Consider the following 15,978-nt stretch of genomic DNA (forward strand, 5'->3'; position numbering starts at 1 on the left):
CATCTCCTCTGTACCTACTCCCCAGCACCTTAAACCTGTGTCCTCTTGTGGCAACCATTTCAGCCCTGGGAAAAAGCCTCTGACCATCCACATGATCAATGCCTCTCATCATCTTAAACACCTCTATCAAGTCACCTCTCATACTCCTTCGCTCCAAGGAGAAAAGGCCAAGTTCTCTCAACCTATTCTCATAAGGCATGCTCCCCAGTCCAGGCAACATCCTTGTAAATCTCCTCTGCACCCTTTCTATAGCTTCCACATCCTTCCTGTAGTGAGGCGACCAGAACTGAGCACAGTACTCCAAGTGGGGTCTGACCAGGGTCCTATATAGCTGCAACATTACCTCTTGGCTCCTAAATTCAATTCCACGGTTGATGAAGGCCAATACACCATACACCTTCTTAATCACAGACTTGCAGGACCTCATTATTCTTAGTATCAATGTGAACCAGAACCATCCCAACTGTTTGTCCCTCAACTGCAGATTCACTTCTGCAGCCACTGAAACACTTGCCTGCTTCCCAGTTACAAGATCTTTTAGCGTGTATTTTCATCCAAGACATGGATACAAACTGTAAATTGCTGAGAGTCTAGCACTAATTCTGTTACACCTCAGATCTGTCAACCCAAATATGACTCATTTACTGGGTTTAAAACGTGCCTCTGTTGGCCCCTGCCCTTCCTTCTTATATTTGTTTGAACACCACCAATAGAAGGCTTTTTTTAAAGAGACCACCAGATAATAGGCACATGTCCACAAAGTCAGAGCCCCTTCCCTTTACAAATACCAACTAAGACCGCCGCTTTTCACTTATATTTTAGATTTATAATAGTACTACCCTCCACTTATTTCAAGGATCCTTGTCGGTTGTTACTCTCAAGGCGGCATATCAACAATGACAGTCCGACAACGAGTTTTAACAACCTGGATTTTTTTCCCATCTTGACATTTCTAGTCATCTTTTCAGAACTGCAAGCAACATCGTTTTTTTCATAATCCCCTTCATTCCATTAGCAGCAGTGTTTTAAAAATCCACAACGAAGAGTATTTAAAGCAAATGTAACGCACGAAAACAACATGTAGTGTACCTGATGATACTGTGAAGCTTTGTGTCCAAGTAAAAATTCTACAACTATTTCTGCTCAAACCCTGAAACATGCCCAAACATGACTAAATGTCAGCAGAAAATGGCAGTCTCTATACAGTACGCAAACAAACAACACCGAATAAACATAACGTGGCTCATTCAGTCTTGATTACAGTAAACCTCTAGCCGCCGTGTTTCACCCGACCAGATCCAGTACTTGCCTTGACAGCATAGAGTTTATTATCATTGCGTTTTTTCCGAGCCAGGTACACTTTGCCGAACGCCCCGCGGCTGATGGGTTTGATGATAATGAAGTCCTCGATGCCGGGGGCTGCCGGCACCTTTATCGCCTTCACGTCTCGGTAGGGGGTGGCAGGGCAAGCGCCACCGTTACCTGGAGCCTCCATGTCCCAGTCGGCTCCGGCAGACCATCCCCCGGGTTCCAGCGGGACACAGGCCAGGACAGGACGCGTTCCCGACCCGAGCCGCGGCCGCCCTTCAAAACTGGTTCGAAATTGCCGCTGGGGTCCTTCGCCAAACGGTTAAAAACTCCCGTTGACTTGGCGCTTTGGTTAAGTTGTCGGGCTGGAATAGAGACTCAAAATTAATGAAGGGTTGCGATTCAAGGACGGGGTCGTCACTTTTATATTATTATTATTTTTTAGTTTCTCTCTCGGCCTCGTGTTTTTGAGACATGCAATCAGGCACAGCTGAAGCTGCTTTATTGGGTCCTGGAGGCGAGCCGGAGACTGATGGAGTCGTTATGGGTCGGGCCTGTGTATTTACCTTTCCAAAAGCTGCGGGCTTGTGCTAACGGCGATGCGGGAAGGTGGTCCAACAGGTTAGAGCAGTTCTCAGTCAGGAGCTACAGCAATAGAGCACTGGGCTGATGCGGCGAAGTTTCCTCTCTCTAGCTGGATTTGTGTTGACTACCCAGTGTAACTTTGGAACAGACTCGCTAGCGCTGGTGCAAGCCTTTAAAGCAAATGCATCCACGGAATTGTTAAATTGTTGACGTTTAGACATAATAAGTGTAATAAATTCTTCATCCTCAGGTACCTGTCCTATTCTCATTCCTGTTTTCGCGTAGAGGGCCCCAGATTTCAACAGTTGACTGTAATAGATGCAGAATCCGTCACAGTGCTTGGAGCCAGAAAAGATGCAGACGTTGGAATGTGGAGCATTATTGATGCTCCATATTGCTGTTTTGAGTTTTCTGGCCATATATACTCTTTCAAAGGCTCTCACCAGTTTGAAAACGCTTAATTTCAATCTGAAGACGCTGGAAAAGCTCAATAGATCAGATGGCATGTGTGGAGAGAGAACCAAACTTTACATTTCAGGTTATTGATTTGATTCTCTCTCTGCGAGTTATATTAATCCTTGCCATTTTGATTATTCTGTTAAATTTCATATAATTTTCAGTTTTTATTTCATCTACCCATGTGCAAAGTCTGTTTAGATCATTGTAGGAGTTCCTCTGTGGGTTGTTTCCAGCATTCTCGTTGCAATGTGAATGTAAGGTATAGATTTCTAGTAGTTACAGAAAATAACATGTGATAGTGCCTCAAAAATTGAATATTAAAAAAATGAAGAGAATTAAATCTGTAGTTTTTACATGTTGCCAGCCTCGCTTCTAACCATGTCTGTCATTCCTAATGATCACATCTTTCTCAGGTCATCAATGACCATGAATTTTTTTCAGTGTATGCACTTGCTGTTGAGCTGTGCTATTGAATGAGGCAAGTACCGAAGACTGCAGTCTGAGTTATCCACCTGTTTCAAGCAGAATTCAATTATACGGGTGCCGAAGAAGAACGTGGTAACCTGTCTCAGTAACTATCAATGATGATGTGTTTTGAGAGGTTGGTTGGTGGATCCTGCGACTTGGATCCACTCCAATTTGCCTCTGGAGCAACAGGTCCACAGCATCTGGACAGCAAAGATGCATACATCAGGATGCTTTTTATTGACAGTTCAGCATTCAATACTATCATCACTTCAAAACTAATCAATAAGCTCCTAGACCTTGGCCTCAATACCTCCATGTGCAATTGGGTCCTCAACTTCCTAACTTGCAGACCCCAGTCAGTTCAGATTGGCAACAGCACCTCCTCTACAATCTCCATCAGCGCAGGTGCACCACAAAAAGTTTAACTCCCTGAATTACACACGTTACACTCATGACTGTGAGGCTAAGCACAGCTCCAATGCCATATTTAAGTTTGCTGACGGTTCAACACAGAGGAGGGAGAGTGCAAATCTGGCAGAGTGGTGCCATAACAACAACCTCTTAGTCAGCAAGACCAAGGAGTTGATTATTGTCTTCAGGAGAATGAAACCAGAGGTCCATGAGCCAGTACTCATTGGAGGATCAGAGGTGGAGAAGGTTAACAACTTTAAATTCCTCGGTGTTATTATTTTGTCCTGGGCTCATCATGTAAGTGCAATTAGGAAGAAAGCACTGCAGCGGCTCTACTTCCTCAGGCTTTGTAGAGATTCAGCATGACATCTAGAACTTTGACAAACTGTAAATGGATATGTGGTGGAGAGTATATTGATGGGAGGCATCACAGCCTGCTATGGAAACACCAATGTCCTCGAATGGAGAATACAAAAAGTAGTGGATAAGGCCCAGTCCATCACGGGTAAAGCTCTCCCCATCATTGAGCGCATCTACATGAAACGTTGTCAAAGAAAAGCAGCATCCATTGTCGGACCCCCACCATCCAGGACGTGTTCTTTTCTCACTGCTGTCATCAGGAAAATGGTGCAGCACCCTCAGGACTCAGACCACCAGGTTCAGGAACAGTTATTTCCCCTCAACCATCAGGTTCTTGAACCAAAACGTTAACTTCGCTCACCCCAACACTGAAATTTTCCCACAACCTATGGCCTCACTTTTAAGGACCCCACATCCCAAGTTCTCAATACTTATTGTTTATTCATTTAAATTATTCTTTCTTTCTTTTTGTATTTGCAGTTAGTTGTCTTTTGCATACTGGTTGAACGCCCAAGTTGGTGCAGTCTTTCATTGATTCTATTATGGTTATTATTCTATTATGGATTATGGAGTATGTCTGCAAGAAAATGAATCTTGGGGTTGTATATGGCGACATATATGTACTTTGATAATCAATTTACGGGGACTCCTCCTGCTGCCTAATGGAGTGACACACATTTTGTGTGGCTGTGTTTAATTCTTCCTTTTCCCCAGTTTAAACTCTGAATTTTTAACTTTTATTTGTCGGATTTTAGAGGGGAATAGTTGTTAATATGTCACGATCTTTAAGAAGTGGAAAGCAGCTCTCTGAATCCAGCAATGGAAAGGGAAAAACTTCGAAAGAAAAATCAGAGGATATGCCTGTTTGGACTGAGCGTCTAGAACATGCATTGATGGCTCTCGATAAAGAAAATAGATAATAGCACTTCTGAGATGAAGATGTTACGACAGAGTTTTCATTTTGTAGAGGAAAGTATTATTTCCTTGAATTCTAAAGAGTCAAAGCGTCAGCGGATAATTCAGTCCGCTTGGAACAGTCTCAACGCAAGATTATCGATCTGGAAGCAAGATCTCGTTGGAATAACATTTGAATTGTTGGACTGAAGGAAGGATCTGAGAGTGGGGATTTATTGGACTATTTTGCTAATTTGTTTCAATTTCTGTTTCCGGATATTTTACCTCAGCCTCCTGATATTGAAAGAGCGCATAGAATTTTCACTTCGAAATTTCAAGATCTGAATAAACCAAGGTCAGTTTTGGTCAGCTTTCTTTGTTTCAAAGTAAAAGACCAAAGCGTGAAATATGCAAGGAAACAGAGTTTTTAAATTCAAGGGTTCTGAGATTTGTTTTTATATAAAGATTATCCACGGGAAGTTATGGAACAGCGGTTCAAATTCGTTCCAGCTATAAAGATAGCCTATGATAAGGGATTATTCCCATCACTTTGCTATCCAGCCCAATTAAGATTATTTCCTAAAGATTCGACTCCACGTGTTTTTCTGGATCCAAAGCAGCATTCAACTATGTTAATTCTATTTTGGAGTGGCCAAGGTTTGAATGGCATTAGGTCTGCTGAATAACTGTAATTTTCTGAAAGAAAACAAGCTTTGAAGATTTCTGATATGTTGAAGATGTCCTTTGATTGATGGACCACCTAAAGAAGATGTGAACTTGATTTGACTGATGAATGACTTTTCCGAAATCTGTTTGGTGTACTGAGTGAATTAACACTGCAGACAGATTGTTAACTGGTTTGATTATTTGTTTCTATCCTTCCTTTTTTTCATGAATTAAGTGATAGTTTTCATTGTTTATAAGGCTTTTTCTTTTATATATAGTGAGGGGTGCTTAGTAGATAGATAATTAGTTTCAGTTTTTCTTCTTATTGGGCATGTAAGTCAAATGGATAATGGCGCCGATTTTTCTTCGTTAGAGATTACATAGACATTTCTCTTTTTGTTTAATTTTATTGTTTTGACGTCTTTGGGGATTGTTTTTGCATTCCCCAGTTTATTTTTAATGATTAAGTATAAACATTTTCTTTTTCCTCTGCAGGGCTTTCTTATTTTAGGGCCATGTGTTATTTTTTTGTAAATGGTGGGGGGGGGGGAAGGAAATTAAGGAAAACATTTAAAATTACTATTATAAAATGGGCAGCTCGCGGAGTCCTGTTTCTTTTTTCTGTTTCTATGGGACACATTCCGGTCTTTTCTTTGCCGCATTTCTGACTTTTGGGGTGGTGGGAGGATTGGGGTTAGTTTTGAGTTACAGGATTCATGGATCAATTTTAGTTTTTTTTTAATTGTATTTTTTCCCATTACGGAGTTCTGGAGCATGCATGTTTTGTATATGGTTATACTTATCACGGCCGTTTTTGTTTAGCCCGCGTTGGTATGCGTGTATTTATGGGTTAAAAAATATTTTGTGGTAGCTAAAGAGATAAACGTTATTAGTTGGAACGTATGTGGCTTGAATCATCCTATTAAGCGAAAGAAGACTTTCAAAATTATTAATGGATTCTAACCCGATATAATTTTTGCTCAAGAAATGCATATCAGAACGGGCGATCAAAGTAGATTTTTTTAAATGTGGAAGGGCCTTCAATATCATGCCACTTGTCAAAATAAAACAAAGGGAGTATCTGTTTTTATTAAATCTAATATTCTATTTATCCAAGAAGTCATTGTGTCAGATACTAATGGTAGGTTTTTAATTGTCAAAGGAACAATTTGTAGTAGAAAAATTTTCCTGGTTAATCTATATGGACCTAATGTAGATGATCCTTTTTTTATTTGGATTATTGCCGGATTTAAATGAATATATGTTGTTAATGGGTGGTGATTTTAACTGTTGTTTAAATCCTTTGATTGACAAGAGTTCAACCAATCAGTGGCTTCTGAGTTGTTCAGCATCACTTATTAACTCATTTTTTATCGATTATGGCCTGCTTGAAATTTGCAGACATCTACATCCTAGTGACAGAGATTATTCTTTTTATTCACGTTCACAAAAAAATTTGAGAATCGATTATTTTATAGCTGATTTCTGATTTTTGTCCAGAAACGTCCAGAAATGTGAATATGATGCTATCGTTGTTTCTGATCATGTGCCTTTAAGCTTAGCTTTTGAATTGAATGATGTCGGTGTTGCAAATTTGCCTTGGCGTTTTCCAGAAAATTTATTACAGAGTTCGGACTTTGTCAAATTTATTGAGACTCAAATAAAAGATTTTGTTCTATTTAACAATAGGGAAGATGTGTCGAAATTGATTATATGGGATACATTTAAAAGCATATTTGCGCGGTCAGATAATCTATATTTAGCTAAGCTTAAGAAACAGACAAAAATAGAGTTAGGTAAGGTTTCAAAACAAATTAAAGACTTGGATAATATTTATGCAATCTCTGCTAATATTGATTTATAAACAAAGGGTTGAACTCTAATCACAATATAATTTACTATTAACGTACCCTATTGAAAGAAATTTGCTTAAATTGAAAAGTCAATTTTATGTGTTTGGAGATAAAAATAATAAGCTATTAGCACCTCAGTTAGAAGCAGCTAGAGCCAAAAGACCAATTTTAAAAATTCGGAAGGGAGGTGGTAGTTTAGCTTGTAATTATGAAGACATCAATAAAATTTTTCAAGACTTTTACATTGAACTTTATAAATCTCAGTTTCCATCTGATCCTTCTAAAATGAATGCCTTTTTACGAAAGATTGATTTTCCTAGAATTTCTGTTGAAGATCAACAAACTCTTGATATTCCTATTACTGAAAAAGAAATTCAGAAAGCTATTTTTTCAATGCAATCTGGTAAAGCTCCTGGATTGATGGTTATTCTTTACGATTTTATAAAAATTTTGAAAAATTGCTTTCTCCATATATGTTGGAAACGCTTAAAGATTCTTTTTTGATAGGAGAGTTACCTCCCACATTTTATGAAGCTTCTATTTCTTCAATTCTTAAGGAAGATAAAGGCCCTACTGACTGCGCTTCATATAGACCTATTTCCTTATTAAATGTGGATGCTAAAATTCTTTCAAGAATAATGGCTAATCGACTGGAGAATATTCTAGCTAAAATTATCTCTCAGGACCAAACAGGTTTTGTAAAGGGCTGTTATTCCTTCTCTAATACTCAGAGACTGTAAAATGTTATATACTCATCCTTTTCTAAGACTCCCCATGGTGTTGTTTGTTTTGATTGAAAAGGCATTTGACAGAATTGAATGGAAATACTTATTTAACATTTTAGAGAAATTCAACTTTGGTATTAATTTTAATAAGTGGATTAGAATGATATATAAAAGCCCTATTGCTACTGTTGTTAATAATTGCAGATTTTTTTTTGACTCTCGTGGGGTACGAGACAAGGATGTCTGTTAAGACCCGTTATTTAATTTGGTGTTGGAACCCTTGGCCATTGCACTTCGTGAAGCCAAAGATATCTATGGAATTTCCATAAATGGGACTATTCATAAGATCGCCCTTTGCTGATGCTTAGATTATGTTTCGAATCCTGAAGAATCTATTCCTAGTTTATTGAAATTATTAAATGAATTTGGAAAGTTTTCGGGATATAAACAAGACCTTCATAAAAGTGAATTTATTTCCTCTAAATGATTCTGCTTCTATATATGATGACATTCCTTTTAAAGTTACGGACTCTTTTAAATATTTAGGTATTATTATCACCAAAAATCGCAGAGACCCTTATAGAGCTAATTTGGTTCCTTTAGTGGATTTTATAAAGCAATTATTTTGTAGATGGAATCCACTTACACTTTCGTTAACCGGCCGAATTCATGCAGTTAAAATGATGATTTTACCAAAATTTTTATATGTAGTTCAAAATATTCCTTTTTTTAAACTAAGAAGTTTTTTGATCAGGTTGATTCTATTATTTCATCTTTTGTTTGGAATAATAAAAGACCAAGAATTGGAAGATACCATTTACAAATAAAAAAGGATGGAGGTCTTGCCCTGCCTAATTTAAGAATGTACTATTGGGCTGTTAATATACATTATATGTGTTCTTGGTTATATTGGGCTGATAAAAATGAACAACCACCTTGGGCTGATTTGGAATTTGAAAGCTATGAAACAATTTTATTTAACCTTGTTATTAGGAGCTTCTTTACCTGTACAACTGGCCAAAATTTCTAATATAAGTTTATATCCCATGATTAAATTTCATAGCAGTCATTACGAATTTGGTACCAGTTTCGTAATTTTTTTAATCTCAAAAAATTTAACCTTCTTAGTTTAATTTATCGAAATTATTTATTTAAACCTTCATTAAGTGATCCTACCTTTCTTCTGTGGAGGAATATAGGAGTCTATTCTTTCATGGATCTGTTCCAAGAAGGCCGATTGATTTCTTTTGAGAAATTAGTAACTAAATATTCTCTCTTGTACTCACATTGCTTGCAATATCTTCAGGTCAGACATTTCTTACAGGAATATTTAAGTAATTTTCCATATATACATGATTCTGAGCTGTTAGATGTTATTTTAAAAATGAACCCTTTAGTGAAAGGTTTTATTGGGAAAATTTATAATTTACTGTTACAACAGTACAATTACCCCTCACTTAAGATTAAGCAAGATTGGGAAAGAGAGCTTAACATGACCTTGATAACAGAAGATTGGTTGCAAATTTTGAAGTTGGTTAACTCTTCTTCGATTTGTGCCAGTCACTCTTTAATTCGATTTAAAATTGTACATCGTTACTATTTGACAAAGGAAAGACTGTTTAAAATGTTTCCTAATGTTGATAGTCAGTGTGATAGATGTAAAACCGAGACAGCTACATGGACACATATGTTTTGGTCGTGCTCTGTATGGAAACATTTTTGGAAATCTATTTTCCCAACAATTTCTAAAGCTTTAAAAATTAATTTACAACCTAATAAATTGGAAAGATGCCTCTGCTCCCACTTTGATACAATGGTTTTCTCAGGTGATGCTATGTCTTAGTTTGGAGAAAATCAGAAGTCGAACTTTTGATCTTCGATTTGACTGAGAAAAGGTGGGGTTCATTTGCTCGTTACTATCATCTGATTTAAGTTAATTATGATGGTTTCCTTCTGATTTTTGCTTAAATGGATTTGAGTTGGCGGATTGATGTTTTTCTTTTATGAAAGCTTGTATGGCGTATAGCTCCAGGGTTATGCTCCCAATGGGTTTTTTGGGGGTTTTTTTTGTTAGCAGGTTTTTTTTTGTTTTAGTTAGTAGGGGTTCTTTTTTTCCTTCTTTTTCCTTAAAAATATTCTTAACACTTTATTTTTTCTTATTATTATTGATATATTTTTTAGCTTTGTTAATCAGGTATTTGTTAATTTAATTCTTCATTGCACATATTGACATGTTGACTTGATTACCTTAATGTAGTTTTTTGTTGATCTTCAATAATAATTAATAAAAAAGATTTTTAAAATGAAATGAATTTACTTTGAACTTTGATATGAAGCTGCCCTCACTCATACAGAACTCAAAACTTCATTCCTTTGCAAAATATCTGACTGCAAGAACCTACAAATGACTGTGAGCACTGCTGTGAAGATCATTGGAGTTTCTCTTTCACCCATCCAGATATTTATCAGGAGTGTTGCTCTTGGTATTGTCAATGATCCCTCCCATCCATCCAACAATCTCTATGATCCCCTACCATTAGGCCTGAGGTACTGTAGCATTAGAACAAGGACTGTTAGGATGTGAAACATCTCCCCCCACCCCAGCCGTGAGACTACTGAACTCCCTACCTCCACCCAGGTCTCATCATGTATGAAGCACAATAGCATATACTGTTTAACCTTTTTGACTTGTGTCGTGAAGTCACCTTATTATTTCTTAATTTATTTGTGATAACATTACCTTTTTTGTTATGTGAGAGTTATAGGTACAGTATTCTGGCCTTGGTGCAGAGGAACATCGTTTTGTTTGACGGTATACATATATACAGTTGAAATGCAATAAAAGTTGAACTTTTGCTGCCACTTTCCACCTCATTCTCACTGTCACATACTCTGACTCCTCCCTTTATTGCTATCTGTATTTTCATCTCAAGTTCAATTTAATTATCATTCAACCATACATGAATATAGCCAAATGAAACAACATTTGGGCCCAAATGGGCCCAAGTTGTAAGACACATTACCAACAGCACATATGGTTACAACTTCAGAAACATAAAATATAGTCACAAGAATGAAAGGAAAAATCATATAGCCTAAGTTCCGGAGTGGCATGACTGTAGATTGTCCTGGTCCAGCTTGTTGTTCCACTGAGTGAACACCAGAGGCAGCACCAACAGGAGGGACCAGCCCAACCTGGCATGAATTCCAGCAGGCCCAGCGGCCCAGCAGAGGTATCTGCTCTCTCTTGGGTCAGACTGCAACAGGCTGCTGCATCCAAGGCAATCCCATGCCAAGGCTTGATCCTTGCCATGATCGAGGCATCGCAACTCCCATGCTGTTGGTCTGGCCAATGAACAGACCTGCAGCATTCCATGCCACCAACAGCTTGCGATCCCAGTAAAAACGACAAGATAATCATTCGCTCCATTTATTGGATCACGTACCGCCTTGGCACAATGGTACGCAACAAGTCCAGGGGACAATGCAACAACGATATGCAATAAATCCAGCTCCATTGCTATTGAGCAACTCGCTGATGGGATAATCCTGTAGAACTTGATGTTTTTAAGTATCTAGTAGTGATTTGCGGTCACAAAAAAAGACATACGAGACAAATAAATCTCAGGGTGTAGGTTAGTGGCCAGCTTCCAGTACAAACCCTCAAACGTTCACAGGTATCTCAATTCTTCTTTCTCCCACCCAGCTAAAAGGATTTGATGTTCGGTTATATTGCCTTTGTCAAGGAAACTTTCCATGCCGATGCATCTGAAATGTCTTCCTTCGACCTTTACTGTGATTGACAGTGAACACATTCATTCAACTGTGTTTCTTCTATTTCTTCCACCTTTGTTTTCAACTGCTCTGCACCCAACCAGTGCAAGGATAGGATTCCCTGAATTCTCTCTTTCCACCCCTGCCAATAATTTTAACTTCGATTTCAAATAAATCACAATTAAAATTATTGCAAACTTGGTTTGAGTCCTTGAACATTTTTGTAAACTAAAGAACATATTTTTCAGAAACTTCTGAAAACTCACTAGTGTAAAATACTAATATTCTTTCTTTATTCCAGTTATGTCTTTTAATGTTTGTTCAAAATGTATTTTTAAAATTTTGCTGATAAGCATTCTCCTTATATAGACCTTGTGTGCTTTTGAGAATGTACACACACTTGTACATCAAGACCTTTGTCTGTTCTAGAGACATATACATTAGTACTGTATATAAAGCAATGTCCTCACATCCCCAAATCATAACCCAGACAATTTTTGTCTTGGTTCTATAGCAAAGGTACAGTTCTGTCCTGCATTTGTATTTAGTCTTTAATTTCATCCGTCTTCCATCAGTTTAAAACAAATCAACAAATATATGGAACTGTGAAACATGGCCTACTAATAATCCAACTAACCCCGTGTCTACAGCATTAATATTTCAGTCATATTCACGTGACATTCAGTGAACGATACTTCAAAGACGGGCCTGTAAAATGCTACAATCAAAATGATGACAAACAAACACATGGTAACGTGAAACTAAAACAAACACACACACACACAAAATGTTGGAAATTAGAAGTTAAATAAAAACATGTTGAAATACTCAGCCACACACACAAAATACCGGAGGAAATCAATAAGTTAGGCCACATCTACAGAGGGGGATGAACAGTCGATTTTCGGGCCGAGACCCTTTAACAGGAATTTATTCCGCCCCATAGTTGATGCCCTACTTGCTGAGTTCCTCCATCATTTGGCAAGTGCTGCTCAAGATGACCAGCATCTGCAGAATCTCTTATGTTTACATTGAAATATTCATCTGGTTAAACAGCATCCTTGCACAGACAAAGTTAATACTCAATGTTATACGAGAGTAACTGTTTCCCTCACGAAACTATCACGTTGAAACAACAGCATGCTGTTCTGTTCTTGTTTCAAGGCGTTCGTGACGTCACTGCTGTGAGCTCAGACCGACGCTTCTCGGGGCATTCTGACGACAAGCGTCACCCGGAAGCAATTATCGAGGCTCGGGTGAAGTGCTGTGCAGATGTCACAGGGAGGAAGCCATTTTCACAATACACGCAGCTGTCTGGTGTGACGGGAGTGTTGTGGATTATCCCGGGGTGGAGACCGAGCGCGGTCTCCCACTTCAGCGAGGAGTTCACTTCACACAGGTTTTGAGATGTTTTCACTCTCCACGTTTCAGCCGCAGGTAAGCAAGTGGTGGCGCAGTCGATGCGCATTTTGGACAGGCCTTGAAAGGGAGACATATTGCGGATATGGAATCGGCCCCGAGATCGCTAGGGTTATCGATCACCGGAGCTCACACCGGCCCCGAGATCGTCAGGGTTACCGATCACCGGAGCTCACACCGGCCCCGAGATCGTCAGGGTTACCGATCACCGGAGCTCACACCGGCCCCGAGATCGTCAGGGTTATCGATCACCGGAGCTCACACAGCGACCCAGAGATCGCTCGGGAATTGACCTCAGTGTTGTCTGTTGTTATTATTATTTGGCAACTGATAGATGTTGAACCAGTCTAAAGATCACGCGGGTTACGGGTTATAGGGGCACAGTTTTACCTTTTGATTGTTAGATGAAATTCATTATTTACATCGCCTATCTTTGAAGTAAATGATCTTTACCCTTTAAACTGCAGTATATATATTGTGAGCGTATAGTTATCCAGAAAAACTCACTCAGAATCTTGTGTTTTAATAAGTTCGCAAAATCGATTGCATCTGTAATTTTCTCTTTATACGTTCTGCCCATGGCATCCTTAAGACATTTATTAGATTTGTCAAGCATGATTTCCTGAACTTGATACCATGACCATTCTACTTAATTTTTCTGTGGTCTTATACTACCTAATAATTATTACGTTAATTGGCCTAAAGTTTCTAGCTTTGTGAGTCAAGTCAAGTTTATTGTTGTTTAACTATATACATGTATACCACCAAATGTGACAACATTTCACCAGATTGGGGTGTAATGCACAGTCATACACATAACACACAATAGCTTAAATCTACAAATGAACTATGCATAGATAAATCAAGTAAAGTGCATAAATTAAGTATTGTAGGGTACAGTACAAATTAGCCAGTGACACTTGGGCTGCTGGTGACAGTGGTGGAGGCGGATACAATAGGGTCTTTTAAGAAACTCCTGGACATGTACATAGAGCTTAGAAAAATAGAGGGCTATGGGTAACCCTAGGTAATTTCTCAGGTAAGGACATGTTCAGTACAGCTTTGTGGGCCAAAGGGCCTGTATTGTGCTGTAGGTTTTCTGTTCCTATGTTTCAATTGTGATGTGGCAGGGAGTTGCGAAGGCTAATGGCTTGAGGGAAGAAGCTGTTTTCCCATCCTGACTGTTCTTGCCTTGAGGCATTGCACTCTCCTGCCGAATGGTAGAATGTCAAAGAGGATGCTGCATGTTTGTTTGCCTCATTGAAATGTTTTTTTATATCTTTATTATTCTAGCAACAGTTGCTTAGGTCTAACGTGGTCATGCTTTAATCTGAATAGCATTAATATATTCATAGCTTTGGTTTTGTCAGAAGTGCAATCAACAACTGATAGTAAATTTGAGGTGGATGAGTGATTGAACTTGACCTGCAAATGTTTCCATTCATTAGTGGAAGAACTTCTCATCAGCATGTAGGAGTAGTTGATATATTGCATAAAGAGTAACTGCACAGTCCCTAAGCTGCTAATCCATCCATTAAGTACAAATATAACTACACCACTTTTCTGTCCTTCCTCTTGTCAATTCACTTCTTTGCCCAAAACCTATCAATTTACTTTTACTTCTTCAATATACATAGATCTTAGAGAATTCCAAATGTTTGGAATCCTCTTGTTTGTGCAACTTCCCATTGAAACACCAATGCCCTTGAATGGAAAATCCTACAAAAAGTAGTGGATACAGGCCAGTCCATCATGGGTAAAGCCCTTAAAGCCCTCCCCACCATTGAGCGCGTCTGCACAGAGCGTTGTTGCAGGAAATCAGCATTCATCATCAGCGACCCCTACCATCCAGGACATGCTGTCTTTTCACTGCTGGCATCAGGAAGAAGATACAGGAACCCTAGGACCCTTATCGCTGGGATCAGGAACAGATATTGCCCCTCAACCATCAGGCTTTTGAACCAAAGTGGATCAAGGAGATTACTTGTCGCATCAGTGAAATGTTCCCAAACTGAGTTTCTTGAGATCTATTACCGACCTGATATTCCCAATGTACCTGCATGTCAAAATCTCCCACGACTATCATAACATTGCCTTGTTCCTGTGCTGTAGTAGTCTATGTTCTAAAATGAAAACGATCAAGAGCAGACATGTTCTATGAGCATCTTCAAAAAGTAGCAGAACTTCATAAACTAAAGAGGCAAGCATAAATGTGTTCTGAATAAGGAGGAAAAATATAAACAATTATTAACTGGACGTCAACTGTTGGGAAAAAGCTATTTAGAGATATGGTGAAAGAGAAAAATAAACCATAAGTATAATGAGGTGGGGGAATCACATCAAGATGAAAGGAAAATAAATCATGCCTGACAAATGCAAGTGTCTTCTTACCTAAAAGGCAACTACCTAGATTAAAGGGTACCAGAAGATACAGTATACAAGTTTTCAGAAAGCATTTGATAAAATGGAGAACAACATACTTGCACATGTTAAGGATTTATAAAAGAATATCTCTAAATAGCTTTTTCTCAACTGTTGATGTCCAACATTCTGAGCCATATAACATAACTGGATAAACATAACTTTTCAGTACTCTGAGGCGGGTTGTCATGCCTAGTTTAGTATTGGTCAGTATACTCTTCATTCTTGTAAAGGTTTCTGTTGCCATCCCTCTTCTTCTTTTGATGTCCATGTCGCACCTGCCATCTGATGTCACCCAGCTTCCTAAGTAGCAAAAGTTCTGTACTTGTTTTATGTCTTCCCCATTTATTCTCAGCCTGCAGATAGCATTCTCCTTCTTTTTGGATATCACCATACATTCTGTCTTTTTGCAATTGATAGATAGACCCATTTTTGCACTTTCTTCAACAATTATATCAATTAAGTTTTGTAGTTCTTCGTCCATACTTGCAATTAACATAGTGTCATCTGCATATCTGAAATTATTGATGTTTTCACCGCCAACTTTGATTCCCAAGATGTCTCTTTTTTTTTTGTAATATTGTTTCACTGTACACATGAAATAAAGCAGGGGAGAAAACACACCCTTGTCTAAC

General features: G+C 38.5%; 2 protein-coding genes across 2 annotated transcripts in view; one reads left to right on the plus strand and one right to left on the minus strand.

Annotated features, from left to right (window-relative positions):
• The window catches only part of mastl (microtubule associated serine/threonine kinase-like), a 50,629-nt gene extending 49,043 nt beyond the window's left edge, over positions 1-1,586 (minus strand). The window contains exon 1 of the mRNA XM_072253876.1: positions 1,310-1,586. Within this exon, the coding sequence (XP_072109977.1) occupies positions 1,310-1,495 (186 nt within the window). The 5' untranslated portion in view covers positions 1,496-1,586. The remainder of the gene's footprint in view (positions 1-1,309) is intronic.
• An 11,130-nt stretch (positions 1,587-12,716) lies between these two features.
• The window catches only part of yme1l1b (YME1-like 1b), a 51,304-nt gene continuing 48,042 nt past the window's right edge, over positions 12,717-15,978 (plus strand). The window contains exon 1 of the mRNA XM_072253877.1: positions 12,717-12,940. Within this exon, the coding sequence (XP_072109978.1) occupies positions 12,911-12,940 (30 nt within the window). The 5' untranslated portion in view covers positions 12,717-12,910. The remainder of the gene's footprint in view (positions 12,941-15,978) is intronic.

This window comes from Mobula birostris, chromosome 3 (genome assembly GCF_030028105.1).
Source record: "Mobula birostris isolate sMobBir1 chromosome 3, sMobBir1.hap1, whole genome shotgun sequence".
Classification (NCBI taxonomy): Eukaryota; Metazoa; Chordata; class Chondrichthyes; order Myliobatiformes; family Myliobatidae; genus Mobula; species Mobula birostris.